This window comes from Ictalurus furcatus, chromosome 5 (genome assembly GCF_023375685.1).
Source record: "Ictalurus furcatus strain D&B chromosome 5, Billie_1.0, whole genome shotgun sequence".
NCBI classification, from domain to species: Eukaryota; Metazoa; Chordata; class Actinopteri; order Siluriformes; family Ictaluridae; genus Ictalurus; species Ictalurus furcatus.
Window position 1 is genome coordinate 28,614,897 of NC_071259.1, and position 15,740 is coordinate 28,630,636.

General features: G+C 39.8%; 1 protein-coding gene across 1 annotated transcript in view; it reads right to left on the minus strand.

The window, feature by feature from the left end:
• Positions 1 to 475: 475 nt before the first annotated feature.
• tafa5l (TAFA chemokine like family member 5, like) overlaps positions 476 to 15,740 on the minus strand; it is an 82,124-nt gene continuing 66,859 nt past the window's right edge. The window contains exons 5-6 of the mRNA XM_053625639.1: positions 6,151 to 6,194; positions 476 to 2,007 (exon numbers count right to left, since the gene is read on the minus strand). Coding sequence (XP_053481614.1) covers positions 6,171 to 6,194 — 24 coding nt within the window. The 3' untranslated portion in view covers positions 476 to 2,007; positions 6,151 to 6,170. The remainder of the gene's footprint in view (positions 2,008 to 6,150; positions 6,195 to 15,740) is intronic.

The following is a 15,740-nucleotide window of genomic DNA, read 5'->3' on the forward strand; positions in this document are numbered from 1 at the left end:
CTTGTAGCAAAAAAAAAACAAAAACAAAATTGTAGAAACAAAAGCTTTAAAAAGTCTTAAAAAGAAATGCGTGAAATAAATCGCATGGCAATGTTTCAAAGTGAAATTGGATTATGATTTTTTTTTTTTTGAACTTTCAGTTTCTTCTGTTCTCTTGCTAAAGTTCGTTAAATATACCATCCATTCATTCCCCATCCTGTCTTAGAGACTAAGTCGAGCAACCCTGCGGATAAACCTCATTTCTGCTACTCCCAACATTATTCTTTCATGACCACAGGTGAGGATAGGGATGTGGATTGACAGGTAAAAAGAGAGCTTTGTTTGCTTCACCACCACTTTCTTCTCCAAAAACACAAAAACAAAAAGAGGCTGTGTTAGTGCACAGAATTAGTTAATTTTCTGAATTTCCTACTTTTTCGCGATTTGCCAGATGTGTACAGGAAGACTGTTTTAATAGACCATTCGAACATTCAGATTTGGCTATGATTTAAATATATTTACATGTAAAATCGCATTTTTATCTTTGCAGTATTCTGTCCTCCTTCACAAAAGTGCTTGTGGTTTTGCTCAGTTTTAAATGCTCTTGTGAGAACAGACTCACTTGTCACATCTCTCGGGTATCTGGACATAAAGACCATAGACGGAAAAAGAGATGAGAGAGAGAGAGAGAGAGAAAGACAAAGATTTTCTCCATTTCTGGTAACAGTACAGCATGATGAATGGCTGAAGACTCTCCTTGAGTTTCTCAGTAATTGGAAGCGAGGGATGTTGTGCTCTGCATATTTGCCAGAAGCATAACAGACTTTATTAGGATCCATAAAACACCATTAAAATTCACAACCGAGGGAGCTCTGCCTACCCCTCCAGACTGATAAATTACTAACCTACTGTTCACTGAAAGTGGCCATTTTCTTTCCCGCCTGTTTTTCTATGCTTGCTAGACCCTGCTGCGTACAATCCTTATGTCCGTCATGTAACTTCCTTTTAAACATAAACACTCTCTGGTGTGGCTTTTCATTTTTCCAGGCCACCAAAATGAACAATAAGCTAAGAGAAATAAGAGGCAAACATGTTTCTCGCTCCTTGGACACTGGAAGCATAGAAATCTACATGATGGATGTTCAAACAACAGAACACTTATGCGATCTGACCCCCGTCGGCACACGTGGCCCTGCGATGCACGCATGCACACATACACATCCTTTATTATCCTAGCTAGCTCAAAGGATTCATCTCACGTGTCATTGCAGGTTGCCACACAGGCAAAATGGCGCGTTCGTCAAAAGAATATACCCGATCCTATGTAGACAGACCCTTGAAAGCAAAGAGTGAAGGGACGCAAGAAAGCAGGATGCAGCTGGAAAGTCTTTTACACTTGAAAATACCAGACAGTAAGATCAACACGATCAAAGACTTCCTGTTTTCATTAACAGGGGAAAGAGGTCAAGAAGTCTACACGGCGAAGGAATGAGTCGCCTCAGCTGCTTGATGATATTTCATCCTATTTCATTCTTGTGGTTTACTTTACGAGATACACTTGATGTCCAAAACACAAAACACTTCCCGTCTTTAAGACAGGATCGTCTCTGGGGTGGAGAAAGAGTCTGAAGTTAGTCATCAAGAGCGGTCGGTGAAGCATCCAACATCCCAAACAGGACTGTATTATACTCCTACACGCTTGTTCTGCATGTTCAGATACATGAAGCAATGTGCTTCTTTTGCCGAATCTCAGATGGATGGGTTTTACAATGATCTCATCATAAACTGGCAAGGAGAACACTGAATGTCCTCCTGGAGGTGCTTGACTGTTCATGTCCAAAGAGTCAGGCTCCTGTAAGAATCGAGGAGGTGGAAGAGACTGGTGGGTGGTTGTTGGTGGTGGTTATTGTTGTTGTTGGTGGTGGTGGTGGGGGGTCTTGTTTTAGCTCCGGGGTGCGAGGATGGACAAGATGTGCTGGTCTGATGAATGTCTTCTGGTCTGCAATGTTCACGTGAATGTCAATAGACCTGCATGCAGAGAAAGAAAGAGCGTGAGCGCAGCAGGAAAAAAAACACCGCGTGTTATGATCAAAGGAGACGGAGAGAAACGGGCAGCATGCAGTGTTCTGCTTCATGTCTTTTTTTTTTTTCTTCTTGGCTCGCATTTGCATTCTCATTGATCTTCTCGCTTATTTTGTTTTCATGTGGTTCGCAATAAAATTCCATCACGCCTCGTGCGTCATATTTTACAGCAAGGAACGGGAGGCGTAAGCTCGATGGTTGGAGTCTAGAATAGAATTTTTTCAGATTTATATTAAAAGATACAGCGGAGGATACAAATGTGATACGCGCACATTTTTGCATGACTTACTTCATATGATTTTCATATCTGTGCGCACCGATTTCTGTTTGCTCTCATAAAATGAGCTGGCATGTCTCCAGCCTAATCCCACAGTTTCTCATTATCCAACGTCCCACATCAGCTTGAGAATCTATAATTCAGCTACAGTCAGTGGAATGAGACTAACAGTCTCCATAACACGTTTTGCCACTTAAATAAATAATTCAGCATGGGAATTTGTAAAATTCACTGACCAAATGAATCTTTAATAGGCTTAAATATAATTTCGCAGAATTTCATAAGTTCCAACCCTCCTTTCACAAATAAATATTTATGATTTCTCCACTTCCCCCATTTCTTCCTGTTTGTCTGTAATTGCCTGTGATTCATGTGGTTTTCTCTCTGTCGAATGGGAGAGATAAGTCCTCTGATGATGAGGCTGCATCAAACTGGAAATGCAGAAAGCACTGCCATGGGCTTCAACACAACTCGTACACGCAGTGCTATATCTATTTTTTTCCCCCCACATCATTTTTTAATAATGCATGAAATAGTCCAAACATCTGACAGAGTAAATTTGTAACTGCCTGTACATCATGTTGTTTGGGCTATAGACTAAGCTGCTAGTTTATCTTGTACAAGAACTAACTGGCATTCTATCATGTAAACCTACCATACAGGTGCATTTTGTAGGTATAAGATTAATGAATATTCCTATGCACAACTTGTTATCATTGAAATGGGACCAACTGCTGATCAGATATGATTTGTGTAGTGGATCATTCTTATCACAACAGTAACCCTGACATGGTGGTGTCCGTGTAGCAGAGTAGATATTATTAAAACATCATCATGCCAATTAAGTATCTCGTCATAGTTGAAAGTTGAAACATCTTTGATTCGTTTGCACCAATCAGACTGCAGTGTAGCCGACTAATCCCGGAAATGAGAAACCGAAGCTGTCGAAACATAGACAACCATCCTTGTTACCCATCCTGAGAAAAGCATTAAAAATCCTTATGCAAATAATAGCAATTACTGTCAAATAAGACCGAACCATAACAGCTGCACTTCACCTTGATTGACAGGTACTAATTGCTTTAAGGCCGCATATAAACCCACGTCATGTCCCAACGTCACCTCTATTTCTCCCTCCGAAGCTAACACACCGTTTCCCATCCAGCAAACTCCCAGAGGGATCGGCATGAAGCAAGGAGTGACAAACAACAGCTGGAGTGTAAATATATCTTATTAAATACAGCCGTGTTTCATTTCCTCCTCTGAGGCTGATTCTAAAGGGGATGCCTGTGAAGGGTGTGTGTGTGTGTGTGACTACTGAGATTGAGCCGCTACTCTGCGAGCAGCCAAGAGCGTTGAGGCTGCCGGTCACGTCCTGAATGGTCATCTCCTCCTTCATCTGTGGATTGCCATTGTAGCTATGGCCCACGCGTGCCCTCTAATCCCGCTCTAGCCCTGCTGCTGAGCCTGTGGCTCCTGTCTAAGACAGCTTAATCAGGCCTGCCTGAGCAATATCGGCTGGATAAATGATAAGAATTCAACTTTATTTCTGCTTTGCTTTGGTCTCTGTAGCTGTACTCCAGCGTGTGCTTACAACAGTGAGTGAGCTGGCAGAGGAGAGCCGTTTTATTGCCAACAAAGTTGAAACTGAAAACTGAACAATAAAAATATTTTCGCTTTTAAAGAGGAAGCCTTAGAACCCTCTAGGGCTTTAGAAAAGACCTAAGGAATTCTGATTACTACTAATGATTATAATTGGTATGATATTCGGAATTTATTTCATATCGGTAATCATCCTCCATGTTGTCTCATTCTGCTCAAATCTATTTAACCGCTTTGTACATTCAACAAATGTTCATTACAACCCTGTCTGATCAGGAAACTCTCTGTTTTAGGGTTTTACAAAGAATCCATCCATCCATCCATCCATCCATCTTCTACCACTTACTCCTTTTCAGGGTCACGGGGAACCTGGAGCCTATCCCAGGGAGCATCGGGCACAAGGCGGGGTACACCCTGGACAGGGTGCCAGTCCGTCGCAGGGCACAATCACATACACACTCACACACCCATTACAAAGAATCCTTTAGACCAATTTGTACTTGCTGTTAAATACACAAACATTTACAAAAGATGGCTGCCACATGTATCCTGTGGTCATTCGGCGCACCACTTGTGCACGTCTTGAGAAATGAATGCAAAGTGTCACTGTGCTGCAATACCAATGTAAATCGTGGAGGTAGTACAGCACATGTCAGACTGTGTCCCCAAATGAATACAAAAACTAACGTCATGTCTCAAATTGCACACTTATGTACTACTCTAGACCGTCATTGAGTACTAACGCTAACCGTTTTCCTATCCCAGTACATGTTTGAATTTTAAAAACCATTTAAACCTAGCAGAAAGTGGCCTTTGTGTACCAGTCTTCTAGATTTTCTAGATTAGTAAATATTTGTCTAATGTATGGTCATGTCATGATCATGACGCCAATAACGTCGAAGGCATCAAGTTTGAAAGCGATACCGAGCTCGTCAGTCTGTTTAACGTTACTCTTCATGCTAAACGTTTTACTGTTTGACTCGGAAACCACACAGAAAGGGAAGTTCTGGCTGGCTTTGACATGCCTTCTAATAGATGCTGTTTTTAATCCTCCAAATGTACATAAGATACGCAAACGTGTATCTGAACAATGCCTACTGCGCAGCCATTGACACTGACATCACCGAGTGACAAACCCTCGTGCGAACGTTCCATGGTGTTACATTTATCTCACTCAATAAGTGCAATATTATTAATACATTACTATGTGCAATAACTATATATTTCACTTAGTACTGATAAAAGGTTCATACAGTACATTACACCAGTTTATTAAAAACTAGATGTATCGCCTCCCCACTGCTGCCACACTTTATATGTATTTCATATATTTCCTAATTATGTGACTTGTTAAATTTTGTGTGATTCTGTGTACCTTATGGTATTGTTATCTGTATTTATTGTCTGTATTTATTGTTGTCTTTTAGTCCTCGTTAATATATATATTAACACATATATATATATATATATATATATATATATATATATATATATATATATATATATATATATATTATATATATGTATATATGTCTACTACATGTTGCATGGTAGGTTCCTGAAGGAACTGCGTTTCATTTTTCTCCATTGGCATGCGATGTGCTAAAAATGACAAAGTATTTGTATTTAAATCTGTTTAGAACTCATTCATTAATAAACACTGTTAATTATAATGAATGTATTAGTAGACATCTTTGGTGTATGGGTGCACGTAGATACAGTTCAGCTAGCTCACACATTGTTTTGGACTGAGTCCTTAACCACCAATTAGGAAGTGATAGTGGAAGAAACCAGTTATGTTTTCATTTCCAATGCAATTTTTTTTTTTTTGCGATTTTTATTTATTTATTTATTTATCCCTCTAGGCTTGTTACGGCTTCAGATAAATCACTCACTGTAAACACGAGCTGCGGTCTAATTATTAGTCTTGATTTGATCTTGATGTAAGCAATCACACATTTTACAGCCAGCCAGCTGAAACATCTGTGTTGTGAGCATAAAATTCAGAAAGAAACAAAGTCAACAAATTAGCTGGTGTCAATTGAACAGATTATTTTCAGTTCGAAATTTTATTAGAATTCTTTTACAAGCTACTAAGTGCTGTTTAGAGTCTGTAATGATTTGTATTACATTTATCTGTTTCATTACCAAGAAAAAAAAAAAACATGTAGAAGAAGAAATCACTTTGATGCAAGTGCAGATGTCCTCACCTCCTCTGAGCTGATATCCTTTAAGATGGCTCCTTGGGCAGTGGCTAAAATACGAGAAAAAGAAAACATTTAGGACTCGTTTAGACTACAGAAAACTTTAGCTCTATCAGAGAATACATTAAATTATAATAACACCGAAAGACTCTAAGAGGCTTTGTGTAGGGTTTACATAAATAAAAACAATATTTGAATGCTACACCTGAACTGGATTTCCTACACGCTTAAGAGGATTTCCGTCATAAGCTCATGCTCCCTATGTAAATAGGAGCGAACTTTTAATATCGCACTTTTCTTTTTTGTCAAAACTGACTTTAAATCCCATCTCTGAGAAGTCTGCTATTGTTACGCAATTCATGGAAACAATAATATCTTAAACATATCTTAACAATAATATCTTGAACAAATAATTGTTAAATGAATGAATGAATGAATGAATGAATGAATGAATGAATAAATAAATAAATAAATAAATAAATAAATCGACAATCCTATCCATCCATCTTCTATACCGCTTATCCTTTTCAGGGTCACAGGAGAACCTGGAGCCTATCCCAGGGAGCATCGGGGACAAGGCAGGGTACACCCTGGACAGGGTGCCAGTCCATCGCAGGGCACAATCACATACACATTCATACACTACGGACACTTTGGACATGCCAATCAGCCTACCATGCATGTCTTTGGACTGGGGGAGGAAACCGGAGTACCCGGAGGAAACCCCCGCAGCACGGGGAGAACATGCAAACTCCGCACACACAGGGCCACGGTGGGAATCGAACCCCCGACCCTGGAGGTGTGAGGCGAACGTTAAACTCAAATTTGTACATTTTCTGTCGTTATTATTTATCTTACATCTTATATAAGGAATCTCATTTAAGTGACAGAATTGTTATCTATCTTCTTAACTAGTTATCCAATTTGGCGAAAACTTAAATAAAATAAATAAATACTTTTATGGTTGGTCTGTAACGCTAAAATGTTAATAAAATAAAGCTAATCTGGGTGGATTGGGAGCCAGTCTCAAAATGTTCTAAAATGAGGTATATCTGGGCATCAGTGGCATTGGCAGTTGATAAATATCGAATATCAGCATCCCATATTAGTGGACCCCTAGTCATTTTTAGTCATTGGCCATGTTTTGCACCCAGGAACAAATCAGAGATGTGCAGTGATCTGGGAAAACCTGTCAGATGATGCTGTGGCTGAATTAATGCAAACAACCACAAAAATGAAAAACAATCAGGATTCGGTCCAAATGAGGTTTTTCTGCCTAGAACAAACTTTGACAGCTTTAAGAACGCATAAATATATTTCTCACCAAATCTTCCTGCAAAGATCATGTTGCATAAGCAGCCAGTTTAACAAATGTGGTGGTAAAAACAGTCCGTCTGCCTAAAGATGCTTAAATCCTAGCAACAGACACGAACCTAATCAATTCAGTTTGTAATCAGATAACGGCTGTCAGAATGTCCACAATGCTCCTGCACTGCAGTCGGAATGAAATCTTGAAATGTGATTTCCTCCCTTTTCACTTTTGGGAGATATTTAAAATCCTAGAAGTTTAACTTGTGGTTGAGATACATGCAAAAAAGAATCCTATTTCAGAACTCTGTATGATGGACAATGCTATAATTTCACTTATTCTGTAAATGCTACCATTGTATACGTATATTTCACGTTCACATTATCCTTGGCCTTAGATTGCCTCGGCCATAAGTTGCTAAAGTTTTCATTCTTATTTAAGCATCAAGTTTAAGGACACTTCCAACTTCCCAAGCAATTAAGATCCCTGGAGTTTCTCATAGATGACTTTAGTATCTTTGGCAAGTCAAGGCTATTTGGGCTCACTGTACTTGCTTGTATGCCAATGACCCCCTTGAGCCACAGACTGGCATTAGATCCAAGCTGACTGGCTCCCTACATTGTTATTAACAGCCGTGTTGGCAGTGCATGTTGGCTCGGTGGACGGTTAGTGTGTTCCAGCTGTCTGTCTGCTCGAGGAGCATTGTGCTCTCGGCAAAACCCTGCACACAGCCTGCCTGATCTATAGCTCCTCTCCTGAAACATGTCATCTAAATGCTAAGTACCGTCGCTGCATTGTTAAATCAAAGCAGGAAAAAAGTAAAAGCTGGAGTAAGCAAAAAAATAGGATCCTGTGAATAGTCGCCAAATTTCTGATTTGATTTGTGTTTCCCCTTTACTTTCTGTCCTTCCCTGAATGGAATGACTTTCTTTTTTTGAAGAAAGGCTTGCTGCAGGATTAAAAAAAGTAGGATAAATAAAGCAGGCAAAGAGAAAGGACTCTGGTGCATCAAACGCTAGCTTCTCCTGCCTCCCGTTTGCTTTGTAGAGTAAAGAATTTTATGGAGCGTCTGGGCCTCACACATGCTTGGCTATCGATCGAGCAACATGAACTCTGAAGGAAAAACGCTGAGGCAGCGCTTAAGGGACTTGCAATGAACAGTTCCTGCTAATTAAAAGGCTAACAAGGTGAGTAGGTAAAACTGAGGGAGGAGGGAGGAAAGAGAGACAGACAGAGGGAGAGGAATCCACACAGAGTGTGTGTAGTTTGCAGTGAGAAAGATTGGGAAGTCTGGAAGAGATGGATGTCTAACACTCTATTCAGACTGGATTTGTTTTTCATGGGGAGGTGGGGTAGTGGAATTAGTGGTCATCACTAGTGCATCTCTAGGATTTTAGTCATATTTATGGACTGCACATTCCCATCATTTACCTTCTATTGAAGGATCTGTAGAAATGACTCCAGAACTCAGAACAATATACACTATATGGCCAAAAGTTTGTGGACACCTGACCCACCCATATGTGGTTCTTCTCCAAACCGTCGCCATAAAGTTGAAAGTACACAATTGTACAGGATGTCTTTGTATGCTGTAGCATTATACTTTCCCTTCACTGGAACTAAGAGGCCCAGACATGTTTCAGCATGACAGTGCCCCTGTGCACAATGTGAGGTCCATGAAGACATGGTTTGTCAAGGATGAAATGGAAGAACTCAAGTGTCCTGCACAGAGCCCTGACCTCAACCCCACTGAACACCTTTGGGATGAACTGGAACACCAAATGCACTCCAGGCCTCCTCACCCAACATCAGTGCCTGACCTCACTAATCCCTTCAGCCACACTCCAAAATCTAGTGGAAAGCTTTCTCAGAAGTGTGAAGGTTATTATAACATTCAAGTGGGGACTGAATCTGGAACGGACTGTTCAAAAAGCACATATGGGTGTGATGGTTAGGTGTCCACAAAGTTTTGGACATATTGTGCATATCCCATCCAAATAGACATGTTGGTAAATATTCGATGGGAAAAGAGGTTTGGTTTAAACAAATGGTTTAAAACTTAGAACAAGCGACATAAATGGCAACATGGCAGAGAAAAGGACAGAGAAGCCATGCTTCCAGTGGTTCAGTTCTTGAGTTCCTAGTACAGCCTACAACTTGCCCTATAACAGTGGTCACCAACCTTGTTCCTGGAGATCTCCCTTCCTGAAGGCTCCAACCATAATTGTGCCCACCTGACCTGCCTTAAGAAGTTCTTGATGAACTAAAACAGGTGTGATAGATATTGGTTGGACATGAAACCTGCAGGAAAGTAGATCTCAAGGAAGAGGTTTGGTGACCACTGCCCTATAACATAATAAAGGTCGAAACAATCAGTTTGTATTAAATGAATCTATCGTAATCACTACAGACATCCACAAGTAACATTACTTAACAGACATATATCCAGAAATCGTATCCTGTCTGAATAGTACTTTGCAATGAGACAAAGAAAGAATTAAATATGCGTACAATCATCTGAAACAGCCATCCGGCTTCCTCTCCTCCGCAGGAGTCTGCGTGCTAATATTTCAGGGCAGATGCCCCTGGGCACACGTCTGAGGGAGGAGAATGAAGAATAGGTACACCGCCTCGCTAGCGTTTCGGCCCAGATTGTTAATGTGTACTCTGCTAATTGAGCGTATTAGCTTTGATTAGTGCAAATGAAGCGACGGCTCCAGGTGTTTCAGCTCTGCGGGGGGTGGAGGAATGAGCTTGAATGCGAACCACAACTGTTTACTGTTTACTCTCCGTTACAACAAATATGGCTGCATCATGTCATATCTCTGGTGATCAAAGATCGTAACAATGGCATCGTCGAATCGATGTGTCGATGGCTCTTCCTGCCAGCTCAGCAAGATCCATCCTCTAACTCCAATTGCATTGGATCTAGATTGAATTGGCTTGAATCAGCAGTAGCACTGAATCTAATTAGTGTTTTTCATAACAAAGAGAGCAGGAAAACATTTTTCCAACAGCAAGAGACAAATTAGCTAGAATACATTGTCAGCATCTATTACAAACATTTGATGGTACCATGGAGGAAACATGGTGCCTGTCAGGCTCTAACAACATCAACAAGGAATGTGGCGATAACAGGTTATATACACACACACACGATATAATATGCTATACCATAGCGCTGTAGAATTCTTGATTCTGAATTTTTCTATATTGATTAATTTTCTATAACTGCGGCACTGAAAGTCGTTCCATCTGCAAGGCAAATCACAGGTCTATATTAATTCTATTTTTATTGTTTCTATGGTATCAGCTAATTCACAGGGACTACTAGGGTGGATGCTCCACATACAAAGATTTTAAAAGTGTGTAATTGTTGATATGGTGATTCTTGGTATAAGGGAGACGTTTAGTGTTGTGGAAGGAGTCTCCAGTGTCAATTATTTGTAACAGTCAGAGGTAAAGCTGTTAAAGGTAAAAAGTTTTCCAACACAGGAAAGTCTTCAAGACAGAAAAATTTGTAAGGAAGTTGTACAAGACAGAAGTATATTCATTCCAAATTTTAAATATGACTCAATAGTAAAAGGACATAATGAACATTTCCTTCACATGTAAAATAAGGCTTGAACTTAATGACAACAACTACACTAAGATTTCACATTGAGACATTTGCACAAAAGCATAGAAATGGAAATAAACACAGAACAGGTGAACACAATCGGTCAACAAACCAATAATAGGACGGGTGCAGAGACAGGACTAGAACATAAATCAAAACAAACACACACCGTTCACTACCATGGGAACTGTAATATGAAGGGGGAACTGTGACACTTGTTTTGCATGGGCTGAATTTGCATACCGGAGCCTGATTGGGTCTTATATTTTATGACACAATAACAATCGGCTGCCATGTTCAACATAACCAGTGCTAATATTAACAGTTTAAACATGGCCACAGAAATGAGTGCAGAAAAAACCTGTACACAAAATAATTTATTTATAATACATAAAAAGTTACTATAAATAATACTATAATTAATACTATAAAGTTCAGAGTGAGTTTATAATTCAAGGCATGAAAATGCCGTGCTGCTTTAAGACGCTGCATTCCCATCACTTCATTACCACCATAAAAATAATTTCCTGGCATTACACACACTTATTTTCCATACTAGCATTTTGCTTACAGAAGTTACTAAATATCCATTGTCGAATAGAATGTCTAAATCTGTATCCTGATATTGACTGAAGCAGAGTTAAGCTGAAGATTTGTCCACTTGTGCCAATGCTGAGAAAAGCACATCACCATGACAACATGTTATGTTTAAAAAAACAACAACAAAACCTTAGGTAACATTAGATTTTGAGGACTGTATTAGACAAAAAAAAAAGAAAAAATCCACATTCACACACTTGTGCTAGTGTCCATCTCCAAGGTTACTGCAGGAGGCAAGTGTGAGTGGAGCTCGTTGTCCTTAGGACTCTACTGAGTTAACCATTTAAAGATTGATTTATCGCCTTTGATGGCTGCAAGCTGAGCTACAGAGCACAGCAGAGCTCTGATGCAGAACAGGTCTGAGCATTTAATGAAGTGCTTATTTATAGAGTCGAGCACTGTAGTGAATGTCAAATACACAGAGATGCAGATCTGTTGTGAAAACAGACCAGAGGAAGTCAACTACGTTTCTTGAGGTGCCATCAGAGAATGGAAATAGCTTTTAACAGAATAGAATTCTTCAATCGTGCAAGTGCAATGAAATTTGGTTTGCAAATGACAGTAGTATAGAAAAATAGAAATAAAAAATACAGATGTGGCCTTAAAAATGCACTTTTTTTTTTCCATGCAGGATCAGGAAGCCTATCAGGTAGAGGTTTATATAGATGAGGTGTATTCAGAACAAAATTTGTGAAGGTCCAGTTACACAAAATTCCAGTTAGACAAAAAGACAACATTTATCTTTAAATGTTTAAATGGCAATAAATAAGACAATCTGACAATTTTCTAACTAACGTAACGGTCAGGATCTTGGGTGGCTGTGGAATTGTCAGGATCTCGAGTGGATGTTGAATTGTCAGGATCTCAGGTGGCTGTGGAATTGTCAGGATCTCAGGTGGTTGTTAAATTGTCAGGATCTCGTTGGCTGTGGAATTGTCAGGATCTCAGGTGGCTGTGGAATAGTCAGGATCTAAGGTAGCTGTGGAATTGTCAGGATCTTGGGTGGTTGTTGAATTGTCAGGATCTCGTTGGCTGTGCAATTGTCAGGATCTTGGTTGGCTGTGGAATAGTCAGGATCTAAGGTAGCTGTGGAATTGTCAGGATCTCAGGTGGTTGTTGAATTGTCAGGATCTCATTGGCTGTGGAATTGTCAGGATCTCGGGTGGATGTTGAATTGTCAGGATCTCAGGTGGCTGTGGAATTGTCAGGATCTTGAGTGGATGTTGAATTGTCAGGATCTCAGGTGGCTGTGGAATTGTCAGGATCTCAGGTGGTTGTTGAATTGTCAGGATCTCGTTGGATGTGTAATTGTCAGGATCTTGGTTGGCTGTGGAATAGTCAGGATCTAAGGTAGCTGTGGAATTGTCAGGATCTCGGGTGGTTGTTGAATTGTCAGGATCTCAGTTGGCTGTGGAATTGTCAGGATCTCGGGTGGTTGTTGAACTGTCTGGATCTTGGGTGGCTGTGGAGTTGTTAGGATCTCAGTTGGCTGTGGAATTGTCAGGATCTTGGGTGGTTGTTGAACTGTCAGGATCTTGGGTGGTTGTTGAACTGTCCGGATCTTGGGTGGCTGTGGAGTTTTTAGGATCTCAGTTGGCTGTGGAATTGTCAGGATCTTGGGTGGTTGTTGAACTGTCAGGATCTTGGGTGGTTGTTGAACTTTCCGGATCTTGGGTGGCTGTGGAGTTGTTAGGATCTCAGTTGGCTGTGGAATTGTCAGGATCTTGGGTGGTTGTTGAACTGTCAGGATCTTGGGTGGTTGTTGAACTGTCCGGATCTTGGGTGGCTGTGGAGTTGTTAGGATCTCAGTTGGGTGTGGAATTGTCAGGATCTCGGGTGGTTGTTGAATTATCAGATTGGAAACTCCAAATCTCCTGACAATAGGGCGAATGCTTTTCTATTGCATCACTTGGGAACTGATGAAAAGGAGAACCGCGGAAAAGATTTTCAATCAGAGGGACATTTTCAATCAGACAGAACAGCCTCCATACTAAGAGATTGATGCTCTTCAGAAGATGTTGCGTTGTCATTTTGCATGGTGGCGTATCCTCACTACTGGTGAGCAATGTTGCTGGAGATGCTGTGATCAGGGTCTGATGGACTGGACCCACACCAAACATCTCCAGAACCTTCTTTTAGGATGTGCAGGAACTCACACAAATAAAGAGAAAATGATAGTTCAAAGCAGGGTGATGGTGGTCGCGGGCTATATGTAGCCCAAGTGGCTAAAAGAATAGTGCCCTGATGCAGCCAGAGTGACTTTTTGACATAGGAGAAATAGATAAAACACACAGAGAGAGAGCGAGAGAGCGAGAGAGAGAGAGCACATCACAGTGCAAATGAAATTCCTGTTCCAAATTATGCAGGGAAAAAAAAAAAAAATTCTACATCAAAAGCTTCTTTGCTGTCTTGTTGAAACCTTTTAGAAATCACTAACATTTCAGTGAGATATTAGACATGAACTCAGAACTCAGGAGACTCAGATAGCCTTTGCACAACATTGATTTTGTATTTCTGCAGCCATTTCTGTGTTTATCTGGATGGGTGTTTGGGTCATCATCCTGTTCAAAGATTAAATATTTAGATACTTAGCAGAAATTATGATGCTATCAATCTTCCTAAGAGCCTCTGGACAATCGACTGTAAAACAGCCCCAAAACGATGTCCTCCACCATATTTCACAACGGGTTTCAGGGTTTTCACAGCTTCCATTTAGTACAACATACCGATGGTGTGCAGTTTTGATTAGACCACATGCCAGAAGTAGTTTTAGTGACAATTGGTGAAGTTTAGGTACTGCATTTTCTGGGTTGCTCACCTCTTTCTTGCAAACCTTCCAAACAGCTTTTTGTTTTGGACAAGGCATTTAATAGTACTAATTAGGGATGCATAAATACCAGTTTTTCCAAGACTGAGTACATATTGCTACTCGCCAATGCCAATACTGAAACGAAAAAGCATTGTCTGCAGACATTTTTCCTCCCTATCTAGCTTTGCTGCAGTGTTGGTTGCTGATGTGTACTGCTAGCAATGCTGTAGTTCCTCCTCTTGATATTTTCACAGAGCACAGTTTGCAGGCTGATTTTTTTTGATTGCCATCAGTAATACAGATTGTGGCCATTTCGTTTCGTCTTGCATTAGCATGACAACATACACTAGACTTATATCACATAGTACACATAATACAAGTATGAGTAAATAAGCATATTGGATATTGGATATTAGAATGATGCCAGTAACTGTATAGATGCATCCTTAGTTACAGTAAGTAAAACCTCAAGAATCAACTAAACTGCTCAGTCTTTTTTTCTTCCCTTAGCTTAGCATTCACCTCACTAGTGAAAGTGATCAGTATGCTCATGGCTCCAATTTCTGGCCAATGTCCAGCGGCTATTCCAGACATTTTTATTATGACCCTGATTGTGTCTAATAGAATTTTAAGTGTTTGTGTATTTTATTTTTTATATATACACACTACCTGATTGTTGAAGAACTATCTGTATCTTTTGTGTTGAAAGTGATTTGCTTTTTAGGTTATAAAAAGGGATTTTACACATGTGCAACCTCATATTTATACCCCAGGGAAACAAGACAGGGGCAAAGGCAACAATGTAGTTCCTGGAGACAGACAACAAATATATCAATAATATATTTTTTTTCCAAAGATGGCTATGTTTACAATTAGTATATTTACTACATATACAGTTTTTTTTATTTTATTTATTCAATATTTTTTTCATCATTTCTGTGGAGGGTGTCAATATTTCTGGTAGGCACTACTGTATACAATATATATATTTCTTTCTCGAATATTCTGCCATCGAAATTTTGCCTAAAGTAACAGAATTGTTATTATTATTATTATTATTATTATTAATATTATTGATCTGGTTTCTTTCAGCAACAAAGCAGTTTTGCTCTCCAAAGGCAGTAAATACTGTGAAGTATTCAAAATTAAGTGCTGATTTAAAGTGCTAAATCCTCAATATGCAAGATTGCATTTTTATTCTTTGTTACAGGTTCCTGCTGTTTATTCTGTTAAAGGTTATGCATGTGGATTTCCTCTAA